At 38.1% G+C, this 20,716-nt stretch overlaps 1 protein-coding gene across 1 annotated transcript in view; it reads left to right on the forward strand.

The window, feature by feature from the left end:
* The first annotated feature begins 382 nt into the window (after positions 1-382).
* Positions 383-20,716, forward strand: part of SEL1L3 (sel-1 suppressor of lin-12-like 3 (C. elegans)) — a 32,412-nt gene continuing 12,078 nt past the window's right edge. The window contains exons 1-14 of the mRNA XM_009577944.1: positions 383-881; positions 2,478-2,604; positions 5,435-5,556; positions 7,117-7,232; positions 9,921-9,976; positions 10,998-11,130; positions 11,728-11,860; positions 12,597-12,743; positions 13,165-13,376; positions 14,904-15,083; positions 16,221-16,340; positions 16,975-17,115; positions 18,208-18,270; positions 20,425-20,601. Coding sequence (XP_009576239.1) covers positions 383-881; positions 2,478-2,604; positions 5,435-5,556; positions 7,117-7,232; positions 9,921-9,976; positions 10,998-11,130; positions 11,728-11,860; positions 12,597-12,743; positions 13,165-13,376; positions 14,904-15,083; positions 16,221-16,340; positions 16,975-17,115; positions 18,208-18,270; positions 20,425-20,601 — 2,226 coding nt within the window. The remainder of the gene's footprint in view (positions 882-2,477; positions 2,605-5,434; positions 5,557-7,116; positions 7,233-9,920; positions 9,977-10,997; positions 11,131-11,727; positions 11,861-12,596; positions 12,744-13,164; positions 13,377-14,903; positions 15,084-16,220; positions 16,341-16,974; positions 17,116-18,207; positions 18,271-20,424; positions 20,602-20,716) is intronic.

A 20,716-nucleotide genomic window follows, 5' to 3' on the forward strand; every position in this document is an offset into this window, starting at 1 on the left:
AGTCAGTATCCCGGACCGGATTCCACTTGTGGAAGGGCCGAAGGATACACCTGGTAAATACAGTTTGTTTGTAGATGCATATGTAACTTTGAGAACTTGCTGTAGGGGAGTTGTTACCGTGAAAACCTTGATGGTAGCTCTTCAGTAATCCACGTCTACTTGCTGTGTGAAAGAATCCTGGTATTTTGGAGTTCAAGTATGGTATATAAACCTTCTGCTTGTGCATTATTCTGTTATTGCTGTGAGTGTATTAGTAATCATGTAAACTTAGATTCTCTGGTTAACATGTTTTGTGTTTTGGGTTTTTTTCCAGAATTTTGTGCCATCCTTTGGAAAGGAGACGTTACGGACAACGGCAGTTACTCCACAGTTTGAACAAAACATGGATTACATGGACTTTATTCATTTAAACATTTTAGAAAAGAAAGTTCTTAACAATTCTGAGGTTTCAGTTCAATATTTATGTTCTAAGCCTTGTATCGTCAACTTGGAAGCAGTAGCTTCCTCCGAATTCAGGACTGGTGTACCAGTGTATAGAATGAGATGGAAGGATGAGAAAAACCTTTACGTTAGCAGAACTCGACAAGTACATTTGAAATTTCCGAGCATCATGGTTTACAGAGATGATTATATCATCAGAAACTCAATAATAGTGCACAGTGTGATATTATATGCATGGATTAGTCACAAATCAGTTAGCAGCTATGATGTTGAGCAGAATGAAGACTACCAGGATGCAGTTGCCAAGAATTACACTTTTTTAGAAGCAGTTCCACCTTTTGAACGCCCATATAAGGACCACAAAGTTTGTCTTCAGTGGGGTGCTGACTATTTGTGGATGCTTCAGGCAAACAGGATACCTCAGTGCCCTCATGAAAGTGGTAGGTGTAATGTCACTTTTTTCCGGAAAGAAGCTAATGGGACTCAAATAACATCTTTGGTACACTGTTAAAAAGTGCATACCTGTAGTAAACAGTAAATGTTATGCAGAATTATTTACTTGGCAAACATTGTTGAGTACGTAAGCTTCATAACTGTGGGGTTAGAGTTGCAAATGACTGAAGCCATCATGTCTTTCAGAGCTGGCTTGTTTCATCACAGCCAGCCTGGAGATTTGTAGCAGCATGGCCTTCTATTTTCGAACTTTATTTAAAGTTGTTTGAATACACTTGTCAGTGTATTCAGATGTCGGTGGGCATCATTCCTTTGTCTTCAGAGAGAGTTGTTCATTCCCTTACTGCGTTATTTCAGGGTCAGTCCTGCACTTCTTCCATACATAATTCTCACACAGGTAGTCTACTTCTGCTTAAGATGATGGTGACATACTCAGAAACATATTTTTAAGTCTTTATAGTGCTATAAACTTTATAGTACTTCTTTTTTTTTGCCCCAAACCATTATGGACAACCACTTTTGTTTTAAAAATTGATAGTTTTAAGTAAAAAAATATGTCTTGCCAACTGTCTAAGTCACTGAAACTCACAACTCTGCTTTTTAGATTTTCTCAGAGTTCTGATTTTTTTTCTGTCTGCCTATCTCTAGCTTGACACTTGCTGACAATTCTTTTTGTCCTCAATGTGTATTCAAAGCAGAACCTAAAAGGAAAAAGATTATTTGCTTCTAAAGGGTTGTCTCCTAGAAAATCCCATAATGGTATTTGTGTCATTCATTTTCACTACATTGGCGTGTAAATGCTCTGAAGACGAACAGCGAAGCAATGATGTTGCTGCCTTCAGGGGCTTTCTAAAATACTTGTTGGAAGCAGCATGTGATCTCTAACAACAGTGTGAAACATCTTATGTATTATCTAATTATATTATAGATGAAAACAGTATAACAAGAAATAGGAGGAAATAACATTTTATTCAAATTTATTTTTTAAAATAAGCTTGTAACAAATTTGGGGGGGGGTGTTGTTTGTTTGTTTGTTTTGGGGGTTTTTCTAGGAAAGCTGATGATATGTCATGGCCTTGAAGATCTTTTTCCTGTTTCTTAGCAGGGCCAGCTTTACCAGATTTGTTACAGGATTATGCATATCAGTTAAGAACAGAACTGCTATCTAGCCGTACATTCAGTGTAAACTGGAGAGCTGAAAATGGAAAGCAAGTCCAAGAGCTGTGGAGTAATGTCACGTAGGCATAACCGAAGATAGGGCGAGATTTAAGTGAATAACATAAATGAAGATTTCTTCCTTACTAACTGGTTCTTTAAGTATCTTAGATTTAAATGAGTCTGTTCTTCCCTTGCTTCTAATACCAGCTGGAAATGGACTCCATTTAACTTTCCGTGGGTTATTCGGTCCAAGACTGTAATGTATTTAATAACAGCGAGTGAACTTGTGTTTAAGGACTTATTGAAGGTTTGTGTTAATTTTTGATCTGTTGTGTGAATCAAACGTTTGACTGTACAAGTGTGAGCTAATTAATTAGTTATCAATGCTTGTTGTTTGGCAGATTAAGAAAGATTGTATTTTGCAGATGGTGTCCAGATTCTCAACTTCATATACGCTTCCAGTGGGGAGAAGACAGGAATCGTCAAGAAATTTGAACAATTTGAAAACAGAGAACTTGAGACAGTCAGACAACATCAGATTGATTATCCCATGTAAGTATAGGCAAATAATTGAAGTGGGCTGTAATTGATTATTGAAGGCTATAGAATGTACCTAAACTCTTAGGCTACACCACAAATTAAAGGAATACTGCCTACTAATTTGAGAAAAGGCTCAAAAAGAAACTAGTTAGCAATTCCTTCTGTTCTCTGATTTCAATTTTGGAGAGGATTAAGCTGAACCTCAGAAAGATATTTACAGTACGTGTTAGTGCAGTGCTGTGTAGGAGATACCAATAGTAGGTGTAACTGTGCTGGTTAGGTATAGTTAGGAGAGTAAGTTAGCTGTTAGGTGCTGTCATGATCAGACTGCTGTCTCATGACTAGCTAACCTGGAGTTTTCTGCATTACAAAGAGATCTGCATTTCAAACATCATTTGAAGACCAAGTGCAGAATAGGGTTTCTTGCAAGGGCAAACAGTGTGGAGCAGCTTTTTCCCTATAAATTCACTCTAGTTTATTTTGCAGCTGACAAGCCATTAGAGTCCCCTGCCTAGATAAGTCTTCCAGCTTGAGCTTACACTTGTGTAAACTCTCCTCGTTGGACAGGAGTAAAACCCCTTAGCCCCTGCACACTATTCAGTTACAGAGGAATCGCTCTGGGAAGATCATCTTTCTCTACTTTTCTCCCCCTTCCCAAAACTGTTGCAACTCTTCAGTCATATTTTGCAACTTTAAAGGAAAAAGTATATATAGAGATATATAAATACATCTTCCTTCCACCAGATGCTGTTACCCGGCAACATTATTACAGAAATAGGAAAAGATCATAGGAACTGGAACTTGCCTGCTGGTTTGTGTTTGGCCTGTGACCACAAGAAGAGTGCCAAAGATGACTTGCCAGATAGCGCAGGTGGCATACAAATTACTAGCTCTCAAACTGTAGCTCTGAAGTCATAAGTACAGAGCCATTTTTAGCTCCTGGCCTCTTCAGGGTGGGTGACAGCATGGTTTGCACAGCCTGCTGCCCTTTGCTCACCAGCACAGTTGCATTCTGCTGCTGGCATTGAGGTGCTCAAGCTCTGGTTGAGAATATATGGCATGAATTTATGCAGCTTTTTACATGTTCCGTACAGTTCCACCCTCTCTTGCCTTCGGGTGGTATCTCCAGTGTTAACATAAAGCATTGCCTGTGTGTTGCAGTTGCGTGACAGCCTGGAGTAGCTCTGTTAAGAAGAGGAAGAATTTTCCTTCAGCTCTCTCTGTCTCTCTGTATGTGAGCGGTGGTTCCCCACTGCACCAAAAGGCCAACAGAAGCAGATGGGTCTAACTGAAGTTACTCGTTTGACTTCAGTCAGGGATTTGTAAAGAAAGAGGACTGGAGATAGACAACTGTCATTTGAGGTAGCTACCAGTGGACAGCCTGCAGCAAGGATAGGCGGGGACTATAAGGGACTACTCGCGCTGTATGGCATTCTGCAGCAATGGGGGATGTGAAACGAGTCAGCCTTGTCCCAAACTCTGTCCCAAGAAATTTGTCCAGAACAGTTATGTGCTCAGACTGGCAATCAAGGATTAAATGGAGACTGTGGCATTTAAGTTTGCTATATTGCCAGAGATTAAAAGAGCAATATATAAGCATAAGCAGTATTTCTGGAAGCATGGTGTTTGCCTGTAGGTCACAACAATCAATACACAAGTGATTGTGATTTACAAACCCTTCTACCTCACCCATGTACCATCTCTGGAGGATACGGTGTTATTAGCTATTTAAGGTGTAGACTCCATTGGGGAAAACTTCACCACCCTTGCATTTTTTTTTAAGCAGGAGAGCAGGTGTTAGGCTTTCAGACCTATATTAGTTTATTTTAGGAAAAGATACAAGGTACTCTAAGTTCAGCAACTTCTTGAGAGAGAAGCAAGGCAAGCTGACCCAATCCTAAAGTATTAAAAACAAATACTGACATTTTTTCTTAATTATAGGAATACAAAACCCAAATAATATCTCCTTCTAAAAGTCACTAAGAAAAGAGAACTTCTTTATCAGAGATTATAATAATCATAATGCTTTGCTGGGCTGTACATTGGAGGTCCTTTTTTTCAAAGGCATTCAGCATTGGCCTAACTGCTATGGAAATGTTATGGAAATAAGTGGTCAAGTTTCTGTGAAGAGTGCTGAAGCAGATTTAGTCTGGCATAGAGGAACTCCTTAAAATTAGATACTGTGGTGTAAATTCTGCTTTTAGTGCCTCAGCCAGCTTTGTACAGAAATTTCTAAGTAGATAGCGTTGTCGGGTCTTTGGTTTTTTATTTTGTACTGCTCCATAGTTTGCACAGGCTCCACCTTTATTTATCCTGTGATAGCTCTGTGACAGCTATTCATACCTATCTGTACTACCCAGAGGCTGGATTCATTTTTAACTGCTTCTCCCAAGCCCATTTTCACAGTTGGCATTTAGTATGGAAGACACAGCTTAGTTTTTATTGGCTTCCACAATCAAGATTACAAGACCATGCATTTGGGGATTTTGTACTGTAGTCTGCATGCGAGAGGTTGGCTCCAAGTTGTCTCGGTTGTGTTTTCGGTTCCATGTTGATGTGGGATGTGGCAGTAGCTCTGACCCACCCTTCTGGAATTGATTCAGATAACCCTTACTCTCCTCTCATGTTGTTACCACAAAAGAGCGCGGTTAAAAGGAGATTGCGGATCCAAGAGTCTTAAGTACTGTTGCTCTGAAGGTTTTCACTGCAGAGGATGTGTTCTGTTCTGAAGATTACATGTGTGAAACACGTTTGCTAAATTAAAGTGAAATGCATGCTTTTCAAATTATATAGGGAGATTTCTCATCAGGAGTGGATTTTTTGTTTATTTTTGCTCATGCAGGTTCACCGTTTCAATCTGGCTATATTTACTCCATCACTGTGAAAAGGATCTGTGTGGTATACTCTATTTTATTGATCCGAAAGAAATGTATAGTACTCCTGCTGTATTTCTAAATGAGGAAGGTAAGGGATATTATTAAGGGCCTTCAGAAGGGGTCTAATATAGTCTTTATAGATCTGTGCCTAGGAATAACATTTATAAATATATTATCAGACCTATTTTGTGAAACTGATCCCTTGCAAAATGCTTGGTTTTGACTATAGTGTCTCAGTAGGAAAGTAGCTGCTAAATTAGTAAGGTAAAACTGAGAAATAGTTGCATAGTATCTAGTCTTGGCTAACTTCAGAAAATACCTGATTTGTCAGGAGAATAGACCGAATCTTACAGGTCAGGAACATACACTGGGATTAAAGAGTTTTATCTCAATGAACAACCTTTGTTATTGTTATTGGAGTATTATTTTAACATTGTTCTCAATTCTTACATACATACTACATGAAAATTTTTAAAAATTTGAAATAGCATCAGAAAAAGTCCAAATGATTCAAGGTCTTGCCTATATTGCAGTTCAAGAAGCACAGTCCATTTCCCTGATCCAAAAAAAAGTTAAGAGGTAGCACTGTTCCTTTTGCACCCCACCTTTTTTAAGCATGTAAGTGGTGAGCAGATTGATTGTCTTGCAAGAAAATCGGGTAGAAAGGTGTATTTACTTTTAATTTAATATGCTTTTAAATATATTGTTAAAAGCAAAGGTGAAAAAAGTGCTTTATAAGAGTCCTCTCCTCCACACTTGCAGGAGAGGAACATTCCTGCCAGAAGATGGCTCTTCAGCCTCTGATAGAGAATGAAATTCAGCAGCTGGGGGCTGGCTGGCAGGCTTACAGAGGAAATAAGTGTGCAGTGTTTTAAAAGTGCACAGCTGGCTTTCTCATAAGACATTACATTTTTTCCCCTTCTTTGCAAGTTTCACAACTAAGCATTTCCTCTCTGTTGTTTTTGCTATTTCTATTTTCTCTGTCTTGTAACCAATCTAGATAATTAATCTATCCGTTATAAACTGGATGCATTTCTCTGAAGAACAAACAAAAATGGCATCTCAGCTGTAAGTTATCAGCTTGATGTGAGAGTTGCTTGGGCAGGTTTTAGGGCCAGTTTTATTCTCAGTGTGAGACTAGATTGCCATAATAGCCTGTTCTGGTCTTAAGAGCTCAGACCATGAGTCTAGCTTCTGCAGGTCCAAGTAGTGGAGGGCGGAGTCATCTTGTACTTGGTCATTGCCTTCTCATGTGCTAGCAGTTGAGTGTTGAGTAGATACCATTGTCTGCTGTTCCCCTCTGCTGTTTGCTGCAAGTCATGTCTACTTTCTGGTGTTTGAGATCAACTGTGGCACCCTCCCTGTTTGCCTTATGTTTAGTGTGTTTATCCCTCAGACACTTGGTTTTGGGTCTGTTTCATGTGGGAGGCTGGGCATTAGCATCTGAGATGTGTAACTGAAATGTGGAGCACGTTTCCCTGGGATTCTGTGAGAGCTATGTATGGCTTGGTGAGTGCCCAGATCTCTGTTGGTGATGAAGACGATGAAGAAGACAGAATCACTGTGAATAACACATTAGGAAGCCCATTCTTAACATTGGTATTTCTGTGGTGTTTATTTCCTTTTTCTTCCTTTGTTGCTTTGTCAGGTTACGTGCATATTCAGATGCACCTAATGAGAGGAGATGACCTTGCAGTGAAAACTAGCTTCAGCCTTCCTCTGAAGCAGTGGTTTCGACTGGATCTCTCTTTTAAGGGTGGACAGGTATGTGTGCTACTGAATTACAGGATCAAGGCTGAGATTTGTCCAATTTGATTATGCCTTTGACAAACCCCTTAATAGCTGAGGCTGAGAGAAATACTGTAATTTGTACATGCTCACATAGCAAAAGAATGAAAAATCTAAAACTAAAAATTGTCCGGGGATCTTCAGACCATCTGACTTTGGGAAATCAACTTAGATGCTTAAGATAAGAGCCTACAATTACTGTGTATTGAGTGGCTGTCTTGGCACACGGTTGCTCTCCAGAGACTTTATTGATTGTACAGGCAACCAGGACTCCTGGCTTAGATACCTTATCTAGATACATTAAGTTACGTGGTGTGAATAGTTCTGAGGCACTTTGCACTTGGAAGGCTAGGCGTTTTTACCATTCTGATACGAAAATTCAAGTGTCTGGGCTTCTGTGCAGTAGCATGCCTCTTGCCTAGAAGTGTTAGCTAACAGGAGGCATGTTCAGTTTCCAAGTTTTGCATATTTGACAAAGTGGCATAGGCTTGACTACCATTAAAAGTAAAAAAAAAATTGCGGTATCCCTCTGTAGTAGATAAAATACATAATTTACGTTTTAACAAATCACAATTGTTTTTTCACAAAATCTTCCAAAAGCAGTTCTGAAAACGCAGGCTCCCTGCCCGAGTTCTTGTCTGAACCTCCAGCTATTGAGATACTAGGGTGTGAAAATAATCAAAAACTTTAAGTCTCAACTTCTTTCTCCTTGAAAATGGTTGAATAGATTACATTCTGAGTAATAAAAATATTTGCTAATTAATGGCAAGAACAACTAAGCACATTTAAAGTATGAGGTAAATGACTGATAAAGCTGAAATAATGCTGTACTGAGAAAGCAATGTACAGGCCAAACTACAGCTGTTCCTTTTGCACCCCACCTTTTTTAAGCATGTAAGTGGTGAGCAGATTGATTGTCTTGCAAGAAAATCGGGTAGAAAGGTGTATTTACTTTTAATTTAATATGCTTTTAAATATATTGTTAAAAGGAAAGGTGAAAAAAGTGCTTTATAGAATCAGAAGTGTCTTTTTCTGCTTGTTTAAATTGTAGTTATAATTTAAGTTTATGGGAAAAGGAAGAGCCTATGGATTTTGAAGCTCAGCTTCAGGTGCAAATGTGAAAGTTACTGTCAGTATTGATACAGGGTATATTAGTCTTGACTTGTTGGAAATTTGAGGATTGCTTGTACAATTAGGTTATGAAAAAATATTCTTCCATCAGAGAGCAGAGTGTATTTATTCAGGTGTGAGATAAAACCTGTGGTCAATAAATTTCCACTTCTGGACAAAATAAGGGATCCATGAAGAGTTTAATGAGCACTCTTGTGGAAAAAAGAGGAAGTAGGACCAAACTTAAAAACATTTCAGTACTTAGAGCCATTCTCTGGAACAGATAAAGCTGTGGTGTAGTTCCATCTTACTGACATGTCTTCCTGAAGTAAGTTTTTAAATGCTATGATCCTCAAAAGGTACAGAAGAATCTCCGTATTTAGGCACTTCTTGTCCAAAGAAGAGCAACGAAGCTGGTGAAGGGTCTAGAGAACAAGTCTTATGAGAAGTGGCTGAGGGAACTGGGGTTGATTAATCTGGAGAAGAGGAGGCTGAGGGGAGACCTTATCGCTCTCTACAACTACCTGAAAGGAGGTTGTAGTGAGGTGGGTGTCGGTCTCTTCTCCCAGGTAATAAGTGATAGGACGAGAGGAAACAAGTTGTGCCTCAAGTTGTGCCAGGGGAGGTTTCGATTGGATATTGGGAAAAATTTCTTCACTGAAAGGGTTATCAAGCATTGGAACAGGCTGCTCAGGGAAGTGGTGGAGTCACCACTCCTGGAAGTATTTAAAAGACGTGTAGATGTGGCACTTAGCGACGTGGTTTAGTGGTGGACTTGGCAGTGTTAGGTTTACAGTTGGACTCGATGTTCTTAAAGGTCTTTTCCAACCTAAATGATTCTATGATTATTTCAATTCCATTGATTTAGATACATTTAGTCCAGCATGATCTGAGACAAAATATATAAATTAAAGAAGGTTGGGAAATTGAGGCATCCAGAAATTAAGCCAGATTTTAAGAGCATCTGAAGATGCAGATAAATCCCTAAAAGTACCTGGGCACTTGAAAAAATTTTGCAATACCATCATGTATGAAAATCATGTCTTCCTTCTCGGGCATCTGAATTCCTTTAACCATTCTGGCACTGAAAGTCTACTGACAGTACATCTCCTGTAGAAGCAGGAGCTGAACACAGATTTTTTTAAATCATGGCCTGTTACATTAGCTTTATGGCTATTCTTTACCTGTAAGCTACAATTTCTTAAGGACATCAACATTCTCTTCATTTAGCATCTCTGCTATATAAAAGCAAAACAGCCTTTCACACTTTGGAAGAATAAAAGCTTCAGCAAAGTACACGTCTTGTAATTGAACACAGGAATGAAATAGCTGAAGTAGGCAACATCTGTGCTATTTTTGCTATTTTTCATCGCTCATGGTTGGCCAGGACAGACCAGTGCCAATGCCTTCCATTAAACTCTTCTGACATACATCAGATACATGACACCATCCTCTTTAGTGCAGAGGAGATGCAACAAGCTGCAACTGTCTTCTGAACTATGAGTTCAAATGGCTTAATAAATGTACCTTAATTAATATTTTGTATTCTTTTAGATAGAAGTAAGCAGTGCTGGGAAGAATTTGAAAAGACATCATCATCAGTCTTTTACGTAAGCGGAAACGTAAATATTACCCTTTGCTGAGTAATATATGGGGATGTGTTCAGATATGGAAAATGGGAGAAGGAGAGCACAAGTTTGTAACTGAGATTCCAAATGATTTTCAAGACGTCTATGGTCTTTTTCCACTCTATGCTTTCAAAAACAGTTTGCATTACTGTGCTGACATTGAGCATGAACTGAATAATTTTGTTAATGCTGTGAGCTAGTTGAGTTAATATGCTGCGTGATCAAGTACTAGAGTCTGATAACCCTCACTAAAAAATGATTGGAAGGTCAGTGGCATTAGGATCAGTCTTCAAATGAAGTCTTGGCCTTACTGAAGTCAAGGGAAGTTTTGCTATTGCTGTGAGAGAGCTAGGATTTCACTGGTGAAATTGTTATCTGCTTTGCTTAGGTAGAGAGAAAAATTTCTATCAAAAATGTTCTTGCGCTATCCTTTATTCGAAGCAACTGAATAATTTTTTTAAAAAGGCTCTTTAATTGTTCTCTTTCACTGAAATTTAAGATTGACTCCTTCTTGTGCAAATAATTTCAAAAAAAACCTTTTAATATGGAAACTATGTAACAGTAAATTGCATGGCAGACTTCAGTGTTGTTCCTTCTCTGCTATGGTTTACAAACTAGAAATTGTAAATTTGTAGATAGTAACTCTAGGAGACAAATAACTTAAATTTTCATATGCCAATTTTAGATAAGTGCAATGGAGAGGTGGAACTGAAATCTTCGAGGCTGTGTAATGATGCATAAAACACCAGAAGGTACCAACAGTCAGAAAAATAAAACACCCTGCTGGTTTAATATGTTTGTAGACAAGGGATTTGTTAAATTTACTCCAGAATTTATCACACTAAATTGCAGAGTAGTTTTTGAGAGTAAACAGATGAGAAAAGAAAAAGATACTGGCAATGAGTTTAAGGCTGTCAGTTATGGAAATTCTGAGATACAAATTTCTTTTTTTCTTTCATAGTACCTCTTGATAGCCAGCTTACTTCTCTTTCATGTTCTCAAGTTTTAGGGAAGATTTCTATTATGATGACACTGCTGGATACTTTGTCCTTGGAGGCAGTGGATATGTAAATGGCGTTGAAGCGTTCTTTGGACCTGTGAAATACTATCGTCTCAATGTGTTGGAAACAGAACAGGTAAACAAAAGCAGTATTTGGAAATGTTTAAATATTAGCAGCCAGCTATGGCTGTATTTTTTTTTTTTTTAACTGAAGCTCTTACCAAGTGATAAACTTGCTATGAATCATAATAGTACTTGGGAATATATAACCAAAATATGATAATTTTCTGTTGAAATTTAGGAATGTTAGTTACTGCTTCAAATGCTAAAAGATAAGACTTTCAGAAGTGAGTATGTAAAGCAATGTTCCTAAATCTATATTTAAGTAAGGACTTATTTTCGGTATTGCTTTGTTTCCCAGAGTTTTTGATGATACAGTATTGAACACATTTGATTAATTTATGGTTTTGTTGAAATCGGTAAAAGTCTCGTAGGCTTGGTCAATTTTGGAAGTTCATCCATGGTTTCTTGGACTACGCTGACTGTTCATAGTCATAGTCTATTGTGGGCCAGAATCAGCTTGTCTGGCACATTAACATGAGGTGCCAGATAAGCTGATTGTAGTAAACAATCTGTTTCCTTTTGTTATCTGCCTACAACACTTCTTTCTAGCCAAGCATAGACAACAACAGATACTGTAGATGCCGTTTATCCATCATTTGCCTTTTTACAGATTTCTAACCCTCTTCATGACAAAGAAACAGTGGAACAAATTGAACTCTACTATGAGAGATGTATGGATATTCAAGAAATAGTTTATGAGTACAGATATATTGTAAGGCAAGGCGAAAAAGTGCAAAGAAATTGTAAGTGTTGATCTATGAGATATGAATTTTAAACTCTCATCTTTGGAGACCTGTTTTCTTTCCTTTTACCAGAATCTGGGTAACGACCATTAAAAGTAAACTTAAATTCAGCCGTAACAATAAAAAAGGCAATTTGAAGAGTTTAGCCTTCTTACTGGTAGCTAAAACTGTGGGTTTGTCCCTGCAAAGGCTTTTGTGCCATGGAATACAAACTTAAATCATGTTCTTGATATTTATTCTCTAATAAGACAGGTGCACAAAGGGACAAAGAAATTCTTTCAAGCTTACATGTAAGCTATGCAAGTGCCTTTCTTCTGTTTCATTCCCAAATGACCCTAAAGGCACATGCATTTTAAGCCCTTTCCCAAAAATGCTAGAATGTCTCTGCCACAGTTGCCTAATGTGCAGTAATTGACAGGTTTATACCAAAGCAACCAATTTAGTGAAAGAAGAGTAACATAGCTTAAATGTGTGCTGAAAACTAGCTTATGTTTCCAATTAGAATTCGATCGCATGCGTTGTGACCACAGTATGGAAGAGAGTAGAAGAAATCTTATGTATTTGTAAGTGGCCTGTGCTAGCTCTATGAGTTTTTAGCACTACTTTGTGTTAAGGATGTGCTCATCTTGTCCATTAATTTTTGATTTACTCTAGAAACATCTTTTTTTCTACCAGAAGCTTGTTTTAAAGACCAGCCAAGTCAGCTTTCATGTCTTAAGTATGTTGTTTTCTCTAGGTTACTATGAAAACTATTATTTGGAGCTGATTCACAAATATGGAGAAAAATCCAAATGTGATGCCTTCACGTGGGGAAAAGAGCTCAGGGAAAAGTACCACACTTTGTTCAAACTGTTACAAGAGATGGATTTCAGTGCTCTAGATGGTAATCATATTTTATTTTATTGTTCTTAAATAACTCCACAATATATGTCATGTAAGTTAGTATGCTTTGACTTCAGTTCATGTTTTATACTTTTTTTTTTCCTATCAGCTAACTTAGTAAAGGAGTGTCATGTGTCTTATATGTTCCGCTGCAAATGAAGGATGGCCTATTATGTAGAAGGAAATAGAGATAGCCTTACATTTTTAGTGGCTGGTTACTTTGAGACGGTTGTTTGGATTTTTATTCACCCTTCCTATTCACTAGTGCCTTGTATCTCTAGGAATTTTGGTTGTCTGCACTGAGAATACCATTCAGCATGAGAAATAACAGAATCTGTCTCAGTCCCATTAAATTAAGGAGGGGAAATCAATTCCCGATTTTAACTCTTGCAATAACTGTGTATCCTATGTTTTATTTTTAGTGTTAGAAGACGGAAGTGATACAGTTCTAGAAGTTGGCCGGAGGGTATTTGAGAAAGTTGCAAAGGGTCTGTCCAGTGCCCATGGTCTCAGCAATATGGGCTCCTTTGTCCCTCTCTTGGTGGATTCCAGTTGTTGTGGATACCATAAAGCTTCCTATTTTCTTGCAGTTATGTTTGAAACAGGGCTCGGTGTGTCTGTGGATCGTACAAAGGTAGTATATTTAATATGTTTGGTTATGTCTGTGAAATTAATTACCTTTAAAGGCAATTTAGAAATGGCATGAATTTATGATCAAATGAATTAAAAGATGTGAAATGGCCTCCAGATCCAGGCTGTGGTTGAAGGGATTCCCCAATACAGCTACTCCTAAATAGCCTGATGGCAGTGAAGTCTTTATGAAGTCCTGGTGGTGGGAATCTTTATCCTGCTCATCCAGAACAAGGAAATCAATGAAAAGCTAAAAATGGTGGTAAAGTGAACAGCATGAAACATACTGCTTTTCCCAGTCACTGAGGAGGTAGGATGAGGTAATAACCCTCCAGTCACCCACAGTCATTTGTAGATAGGTATGAAAAAAGTCTCACGTAAGGCAAATCTCCTAAAGTGGAAAGGTTGCATAGTGCAGTCAGGAAAGAAGTCCCATTTTACAGTGTGCAAAAGTGTGGCACTGAGTATATTATGATCAAATGATTAAAGGTAACCAAAGTAGAACAGTTTTCTTTTGGAAAAAAAAACTGACCATGCTTCAGCTGAGCAAGGGCAGAGCACGTGAACTCCTGACCTTTTAGGCAGGTGGCAAATAACTGAAATGTTTCCATGCGAGTCCATTGCAAGGTCAAATAAAGGGGAGGTGTTTATATATCACTGGAAGAGGGCTATACTGCCATATTGCCAACAGATATTTAATTGTGATATAATAGTGTAATATAAAATGTTCATAAAGAATAGCAGATCTGCCTAATGTGGTTACAGGGTATTAAATCAGAAGAACCCCTGAGAGGCCAATCTGAGACCAAGCTCACTCCAGTTTCTCAAACACAACAAACCTTAGACCTTTTTTATACCCTAATTATAGAGTATACCTAGTGCTAATTATGGAGGCTAAGTAATTTCATTATTGGATCCACTTCAGATAGTGTAGGAAATAATTTACTATCCAGCGCAGATGGGACACCATTGTTTTTATTACTATGCAGGTGAAAAATAGTAGTGGTGCTGAAAATGGTTTTGGCAAATGTTCGCCAATTAATGAGTATCTCAAGGGAGCTTTGTGCAGCCTTGTCAGCCACAAGTCCCATCCTTCTAGTCCTGTCAGATCCTTAGGGTAAGATTTTCAAGTGCTGTTTGTTAACTTCCATGTGTTTCCACTGAATTCAGTGCGAAAACTCCAGTTGACATCCACTTAAGTCACTGCTGAGTATAGAAAGTGCCAGAGTATAATTAACACTATAATAAAGTCGCATTAAAAAATTGCTACACACTCAGTGGTGGCAGAATAAGTGCAATACTTGAAAAGAATTTAGAGAGTCTAGTTTTTCTTTCAAATCCTTTTATGCATATAGAAGACATTTTAACTACTTTAGGGCTGTGCTTGATTCTATAACTATGTTTACATGGTATAGCTAGTACATCAGCTACCCATATGAACATTCTGTTCCCTGTAAATCTCCACCGAAGTGCTAAACTTGTGAGATGTGCAGTGAATTCACTCTTGTTTGTGTCTGTTGATTTTTGCCAGGGACTGCTGTATAGTTTGGTTGGTGCTCAGGGGAATGAGAGACTTGCTGTGATGAATCTTGGATATAAACATTACCAAGGCATTAATAACTATCCACTTGATTTGGAGCTGTCGTATGCTTATTACAGTAATATTGCAATAAAAACATCGTTGGATCAACACACTATAAAAGGGGAACAGGTAAAAGAGTTATAAGTGTATCTGAATTTGTTTTCTGTGCAAATGAGTTTTCATATATTAATATTAATTACGTGGCCGGAATATTTTTGTCTTGATTTACAAATATTAGCTCATCTGATTGATGTCCCTGCCCATGGCAGGGGTGTTGGACTAAATGATCTAAAGGTCCCTTCCAACCCAAACCATTCTATGATTCTATGATTGTTACAAAATCCCCCAAATTATCTGTAGGTATCATTGCTCCATTTCTTAGGAAGGGGGAAACCAAATCAAAGTTAGGCTCAAATCCTCAGAATTATCCCCATGCCTGTCTTTCAATGATGTCTAAATCTTATTCTTGGGCCCTAAGTCCTTACTCAGATTTTTAATTACTAACATAATTGGATGTGTTTATTAAGCAACTGATCTGCTGTTTCAATAGCCAAACATCGTGAAGTTCATGCAAAAGATGAATTGTCCTCACCATACTTACACCTTTTCTATAATCAAATGTAAAGATTTTGCTGTTAAAATCTTTACCACTACCTGGTGAGATAAAGTTACAGTAAAATTATTTTAGAATGAACTGCTAAACAGGAGGTAACACAACTTTATCTGTAAAGAATACTCAAGGTAGGCCAGTACTAGGACCCTGGCTTATCAGAAAGAATGATTATTGTAAAAAACAGAGAGATTTTGATTGCTGAAGAACTAAAAATCAGCAGACAGCCACCTAGATAAGAGTGCTGTAGGGCAGGTCTTCATCAAGCTTTCTGCCAGCCTTTCTTTATCTTTTAAGAGAGATTTCTATAGAAACTAAAAAGCCTTAAAAGGCTTAAAAGCACTTCTTTGCCATTATTAAATGCATTTAAAACTACAAAGCGGGGGGGGGGCGTTCAGCTGTCGACGTCTTGGCATATCTTTCCAGCGTAGAGTGGACTTACAGTTTTGTACTGTAACGAAGCAGTAAATGGTTTTTACAGTGGATGTAAGGATGGTTCTTAATGCACTGGCAAGCAGAGGTGTGGTGAGAGTTTTAAAACCCAGTAGTGATCACAAATTTTTAGGGATAAATAGGAAATGGGCAACATTTTCATTTTGGTGGCAGATGTATGAATTCATTGTGTAATAATTTTTTTCTGTTCACCTACTCTTCAGGCATTTGTTGAAACTATAAGGCTGATGGACGATGAACTGCTAAAAGCTCAAACAAAAGAAAATGGTGATGTCTTTATGTGGTTAAAACACGAAGCAACAAGAGGAAATGCAGCTGCACAGGTATAAAGTAATACATTTCCCCTTTCTTGGTTTTATGCACACATCATGTATGTACATCTATAGACTATGTAGGAAGTTGTGGAGAAGAGTGAAGCAGACAGTCGTTTTCTCTTTCCACCCATAATTGCTGCTTTTTTTGTGAGTTTGAACCATTTCTCATGTTTCTGTCTGATAATATCCAGGGACATGCAAAAAGCTATAATGATAGAAGGCAAAAGGGAAGAGTTGTCAAGACTTAGTAAACTCCTCCTCTGATCATTTTCCCTGGGTTTGTATTTGACACGGTCCAGTTATTGCTGCTGATCTGAGACGAGCAGCAATATGTTGGAATACTGAGCCATTTGCATGCGTCAAATCTGCCTTTATCACTTACCTCTGCACTTAAATCAAGCCAGACTTTCATGGTACTGATAGCTGTAAAAAATAACCTTGCTGTAGATTTAATATCAGTACATTTCACCACTGGGAACCTCTCTGAATATTCCTGGTAAGCAATTGTTTTCAAACTGTTGAGGACGTATAACTAGTTTCTTCACATATCTAAAATCCACTTAAGCCTGTAAAAGTCTGCTCTTGCAATTCCAGTTTCAATACTAGCATTTATAACATTAGTGCTTATGTTGTTTTCTTTTAGCAACGATTGGCTCAGATGTTGTTTTGGGGCCAACAAGGAGTGGCAAAAAATCCTGAAGCAGCAATAGAATGGTATGCAAAGGGTGCAATAGAAACAGAAGATCCAGTGTTGATATATGATTATGCCATTGTGTTATTTAAGGTAAGTCATGTTTCATATTTTCACTTCAAAAAAATCATTCTGTGACATGGATGTTTGTAAGTTATCTGCAGTGACACACTGTGGGAGTGTATACAAGTGCTTTTACATTTACTCTGAAAATAAATCAATAGTTATGAAGCTAATGTTGATTTTTACCAGATAGACACAAAGATTTTAAAAAGGGCAAGTTAAAAGCAGTTTAATTACTTTGTTCTTAGCCAGATTCAGGACCAAAATACCACCTAAATTGTGGATCCTAATTTTTCCTAATGTCTTGTCACCTCAAAAATCTAATCAGCTAGTAGGTATAGGCCTTGGTGTAGAGATACAGGTGAAGTTCAACCCTTTCTTAGAATGCCCTTTATTAGATCTTCGGGAATTTTTTTTTCAGTAGGAATTAAATAGTCTCTGCATGCAGTTATTTTTTCCCTCTTAGAAGCAGTAGACAGCAGAGGCTAAACTCAGGCATAACCCCACCTGAGTCAAATAAGTTTTGTCAGGTAGGCGGTGTCACCCACAAGACATTCAACAGTACTAAAGATTAGAGATATTAGTGAAGAACTGTTAGGTCTTCATCTCATTCCTTTGACAATGGAGGGCTGTTCTCTGCAAAATGCTTGCTTAATTTTGAGCACCCATAGTCTGTTTGACCCTTGTCTGGAATTAATTTATATGGACATCATCAGCATAACATCTCTATATTCCTCTGGAGACACTCTGACATACTTTTTCAGGAAAGCTGAGAGCTCGTACTCATTGCCAAATCATGAACAATCTATGCACCTTTGAATGCTATTCATTTTTCCTTAGTTGCTGAAAATTAAAGATCTGTGATATTATTTACCCATAAAAATGACTTGGATCAACTGGTGAAATAATTTTTCCTAGACTGAATCATTGAGATTTTGTAAAGCTGTGAATGAAGGATGAGCACAAAGCTGCTTTTTTTTGTTGTAGCTGTTTAAAGCTGAATAACGCCTAGTAAATGATAGTATCAATGTTAAAATGCATTTTGGATGTGTATATGTGAATTTTCATCAGCCTGTATTCTGTGTTTGTAAACAATGATTGTTTCACATATCCATTTCCTAGGGCCAGGGTGTGAAAAAGAATACAAAACTTGCTTTGGAATTGATGAAGAAAGCAGCAGCCAAGGTAAAATATAAGAAATATTTTATTGTAAAAGTCCTATGCCAGGGGCTAATACTAATGAACTCTGATTTATATAAAATGCATATTATCATAATTCTGTGTAAATACTAGTTGCTTCTCCCAGTGTCTTCACCATGAATGGTGAAAGCCTTATTTCCCCATATTGGGAGATTGGACCACTCAAAATCAGCCAAAATTCCTATGGAAGAAAAAGAATTCTCTCTACTTACATCTTTTAGAACCTGATGATAGTTAAGTGACTTACAGAGTGAATAGCTCATCCAGGACTATGTTTTTGCCTCATGTTCCTAAGCATTTTCTTCTAGACCATAGTGATCTCTCCAGAGTCAGGTAGAGATAACTGCCATCTTCGAAAATCCATGCCAGCAGGCTTTGATATAATAACAGAGAGTCTTTAAGTTGTAACTTAATGAAAATGAGTAAAGACCGAGGTCTGGATTGTACTTCCGCAGTCTGCATTGAGTGATGGTGCATTAAATGCAGAATAATGGTCCCACCACCCCTGAGCTGTGGGGGTTTATGGCTAGTTCTCTCTGCGTAGAGTTAGAACTCCTCCAGGGGATGCTGGTGGCTGGAAAAAGACTGTATGCATTCTCTCTGGCCAGCTCTTCTCTACTTTGGGGAGAAGACCTGGATGTCCCAAAGCCTTGTTTTTTCCATAGCAGGGGGAAACATTGACAGACACCACAGAGAAGAGGAGCTTCACTCCATTTAATGATCTAGTACAGTCAGATTACCCAGGCCGTAGTATGCTGCCCAGTTATACTACCCAGATCTGGTCCTTAGTATAAAAACAAAAGAGTACCTAGACCTTGAGTACCTTCCTAGCTCTAGAACCAGAGCTAGTTAAATTACTGACAATGACAACAGGACTTCACTGCTGACCACCATCAGAAAAGAACTGTGCCGGTTCTATCCTTCCTTTGAAACAGGAGAGACTACCTGTTCTACTGCCTGTTTGGGAAAGGCTTGAATAAACTGAGTGGTTTTCACAGTGTGATCAAAATTCCCTTAACTCAGGATCTGAGGAACAGATTCCAGGAAGCATCCTAGGGACAACAGTTTCCTTACTCTCCTTGAACCCAGATACTTACGTTTTTATGCTCTGGTGCACATTTTCTGTACAAAAATAACACCATAATTATTGAAAAGTTTAACTGCTTTTGCATTTTAATGGGTAAGCTAGTAACATTATTCAAATCTGAAAGCAAAAGGAATCCTTTTCCAGAGGGCCTTTTTAAGTGCCAGTAGTATGCAGTTCTTTCTACAGAGGTTATAGAAGGAGACTGTGCAGTGTAGAAGCCAACAGTAGCAAGCAAATAACTTGTATTTGTGCACTGAGATTTTTTAGGTAGCTTTTACCTTATGTCACTGTATTAGCATGGTTGCTATTAAACATACATTATAAAATAAGAGTAAATAGCATATTCACGTTTATTGGTACAGAGTAATTTGAACTGCTGGCGTACTTACAGCCACCATATGATCCACCAGTTTATGCAAGGAGACGGTGACTCATTGCAACCAAAATAAAAACTGTCCCAGGAAGATTTTCTCTTCTTGATCCATAATTACTGATGCAAAGATGCAACTTAGTAATAGCATGTAGCACTGTCTTAAGCAGATCTGTATGGTGTTGGTCAAATACATTTTGAAAACAGCATCGCAAAGTTGTGTATTCATTGCTTCCTGTTTATTCTTAGGGAAATGTTCTAGTTTAAAAGAAGTGGGTTTTTTTATTGCTAATCCTGTCAACCAGGTTCTGGGAGTTCACAAGAATAGGTGTCCTCTTTTGGCTTTGCAGAGGAAACAGGTGAAAAACAGTTGCAGTTTGTTCTTGTCAACACGTACAAATCTGAATGCAGACACAGCTGAGACTCTATAGAACAGACGACACTGGAGTCTTATTCCTTGCTCTCAAATATGAGGCCACAAAGAAGAACAGCGTGAAAAAAGCAAGCAAACCTTTATATCCCTTAGTCCCAGATCAGTGTAATTTTGGCTGGATCTTTGTGCCAGGCATCTAGATAGGCAAGTTCACAAGAGCACCCAAAGTCGAGCAGCAGGTTGGAATTGCAGAGTCACCCAAAGCAGAATCAAACGTGTGACCTGAGATTGCTCTTCTCCTTCCCTAAGGGCTTGCCCCAGGCAGTGAATGGATTGGGATGGTATTACCACAATTTTAAAAGAGACTACAGAAAAGCAGCTGAACACTGGTTAATTGCTGAAGAATTGGGAAATCCAGATGCATCGTACAACCTTGGTGTCCTTTATTTAGATGGGATTTACCCTGGAGTACCTGGTAGAAATCAAGTGAGTAAATATTTAATAGTACTATTTCTTACATATGGGCCCAGTTTAGAAGTTTTTGCTTCATTCTTGAGACTGCTGTGTTCACTCTGAGTCAGATTTTGATACCATTTATCAC

This window comes from Fulmarus glacialis, unplaced genomic scaffold (assembly GCF_000690835.1).
Source record: "Fulmarus glacialis isolate BGI_N327 unplaced genomic scaffold, ASM69083v1 scaffold17255, whole genome shotgun sequence".
NCBI lineage: Eukaryota > Metazoa > Chordata > Aves > Procellariiformes > Procellariidae > Fulmarus > Fulmarus glacialis.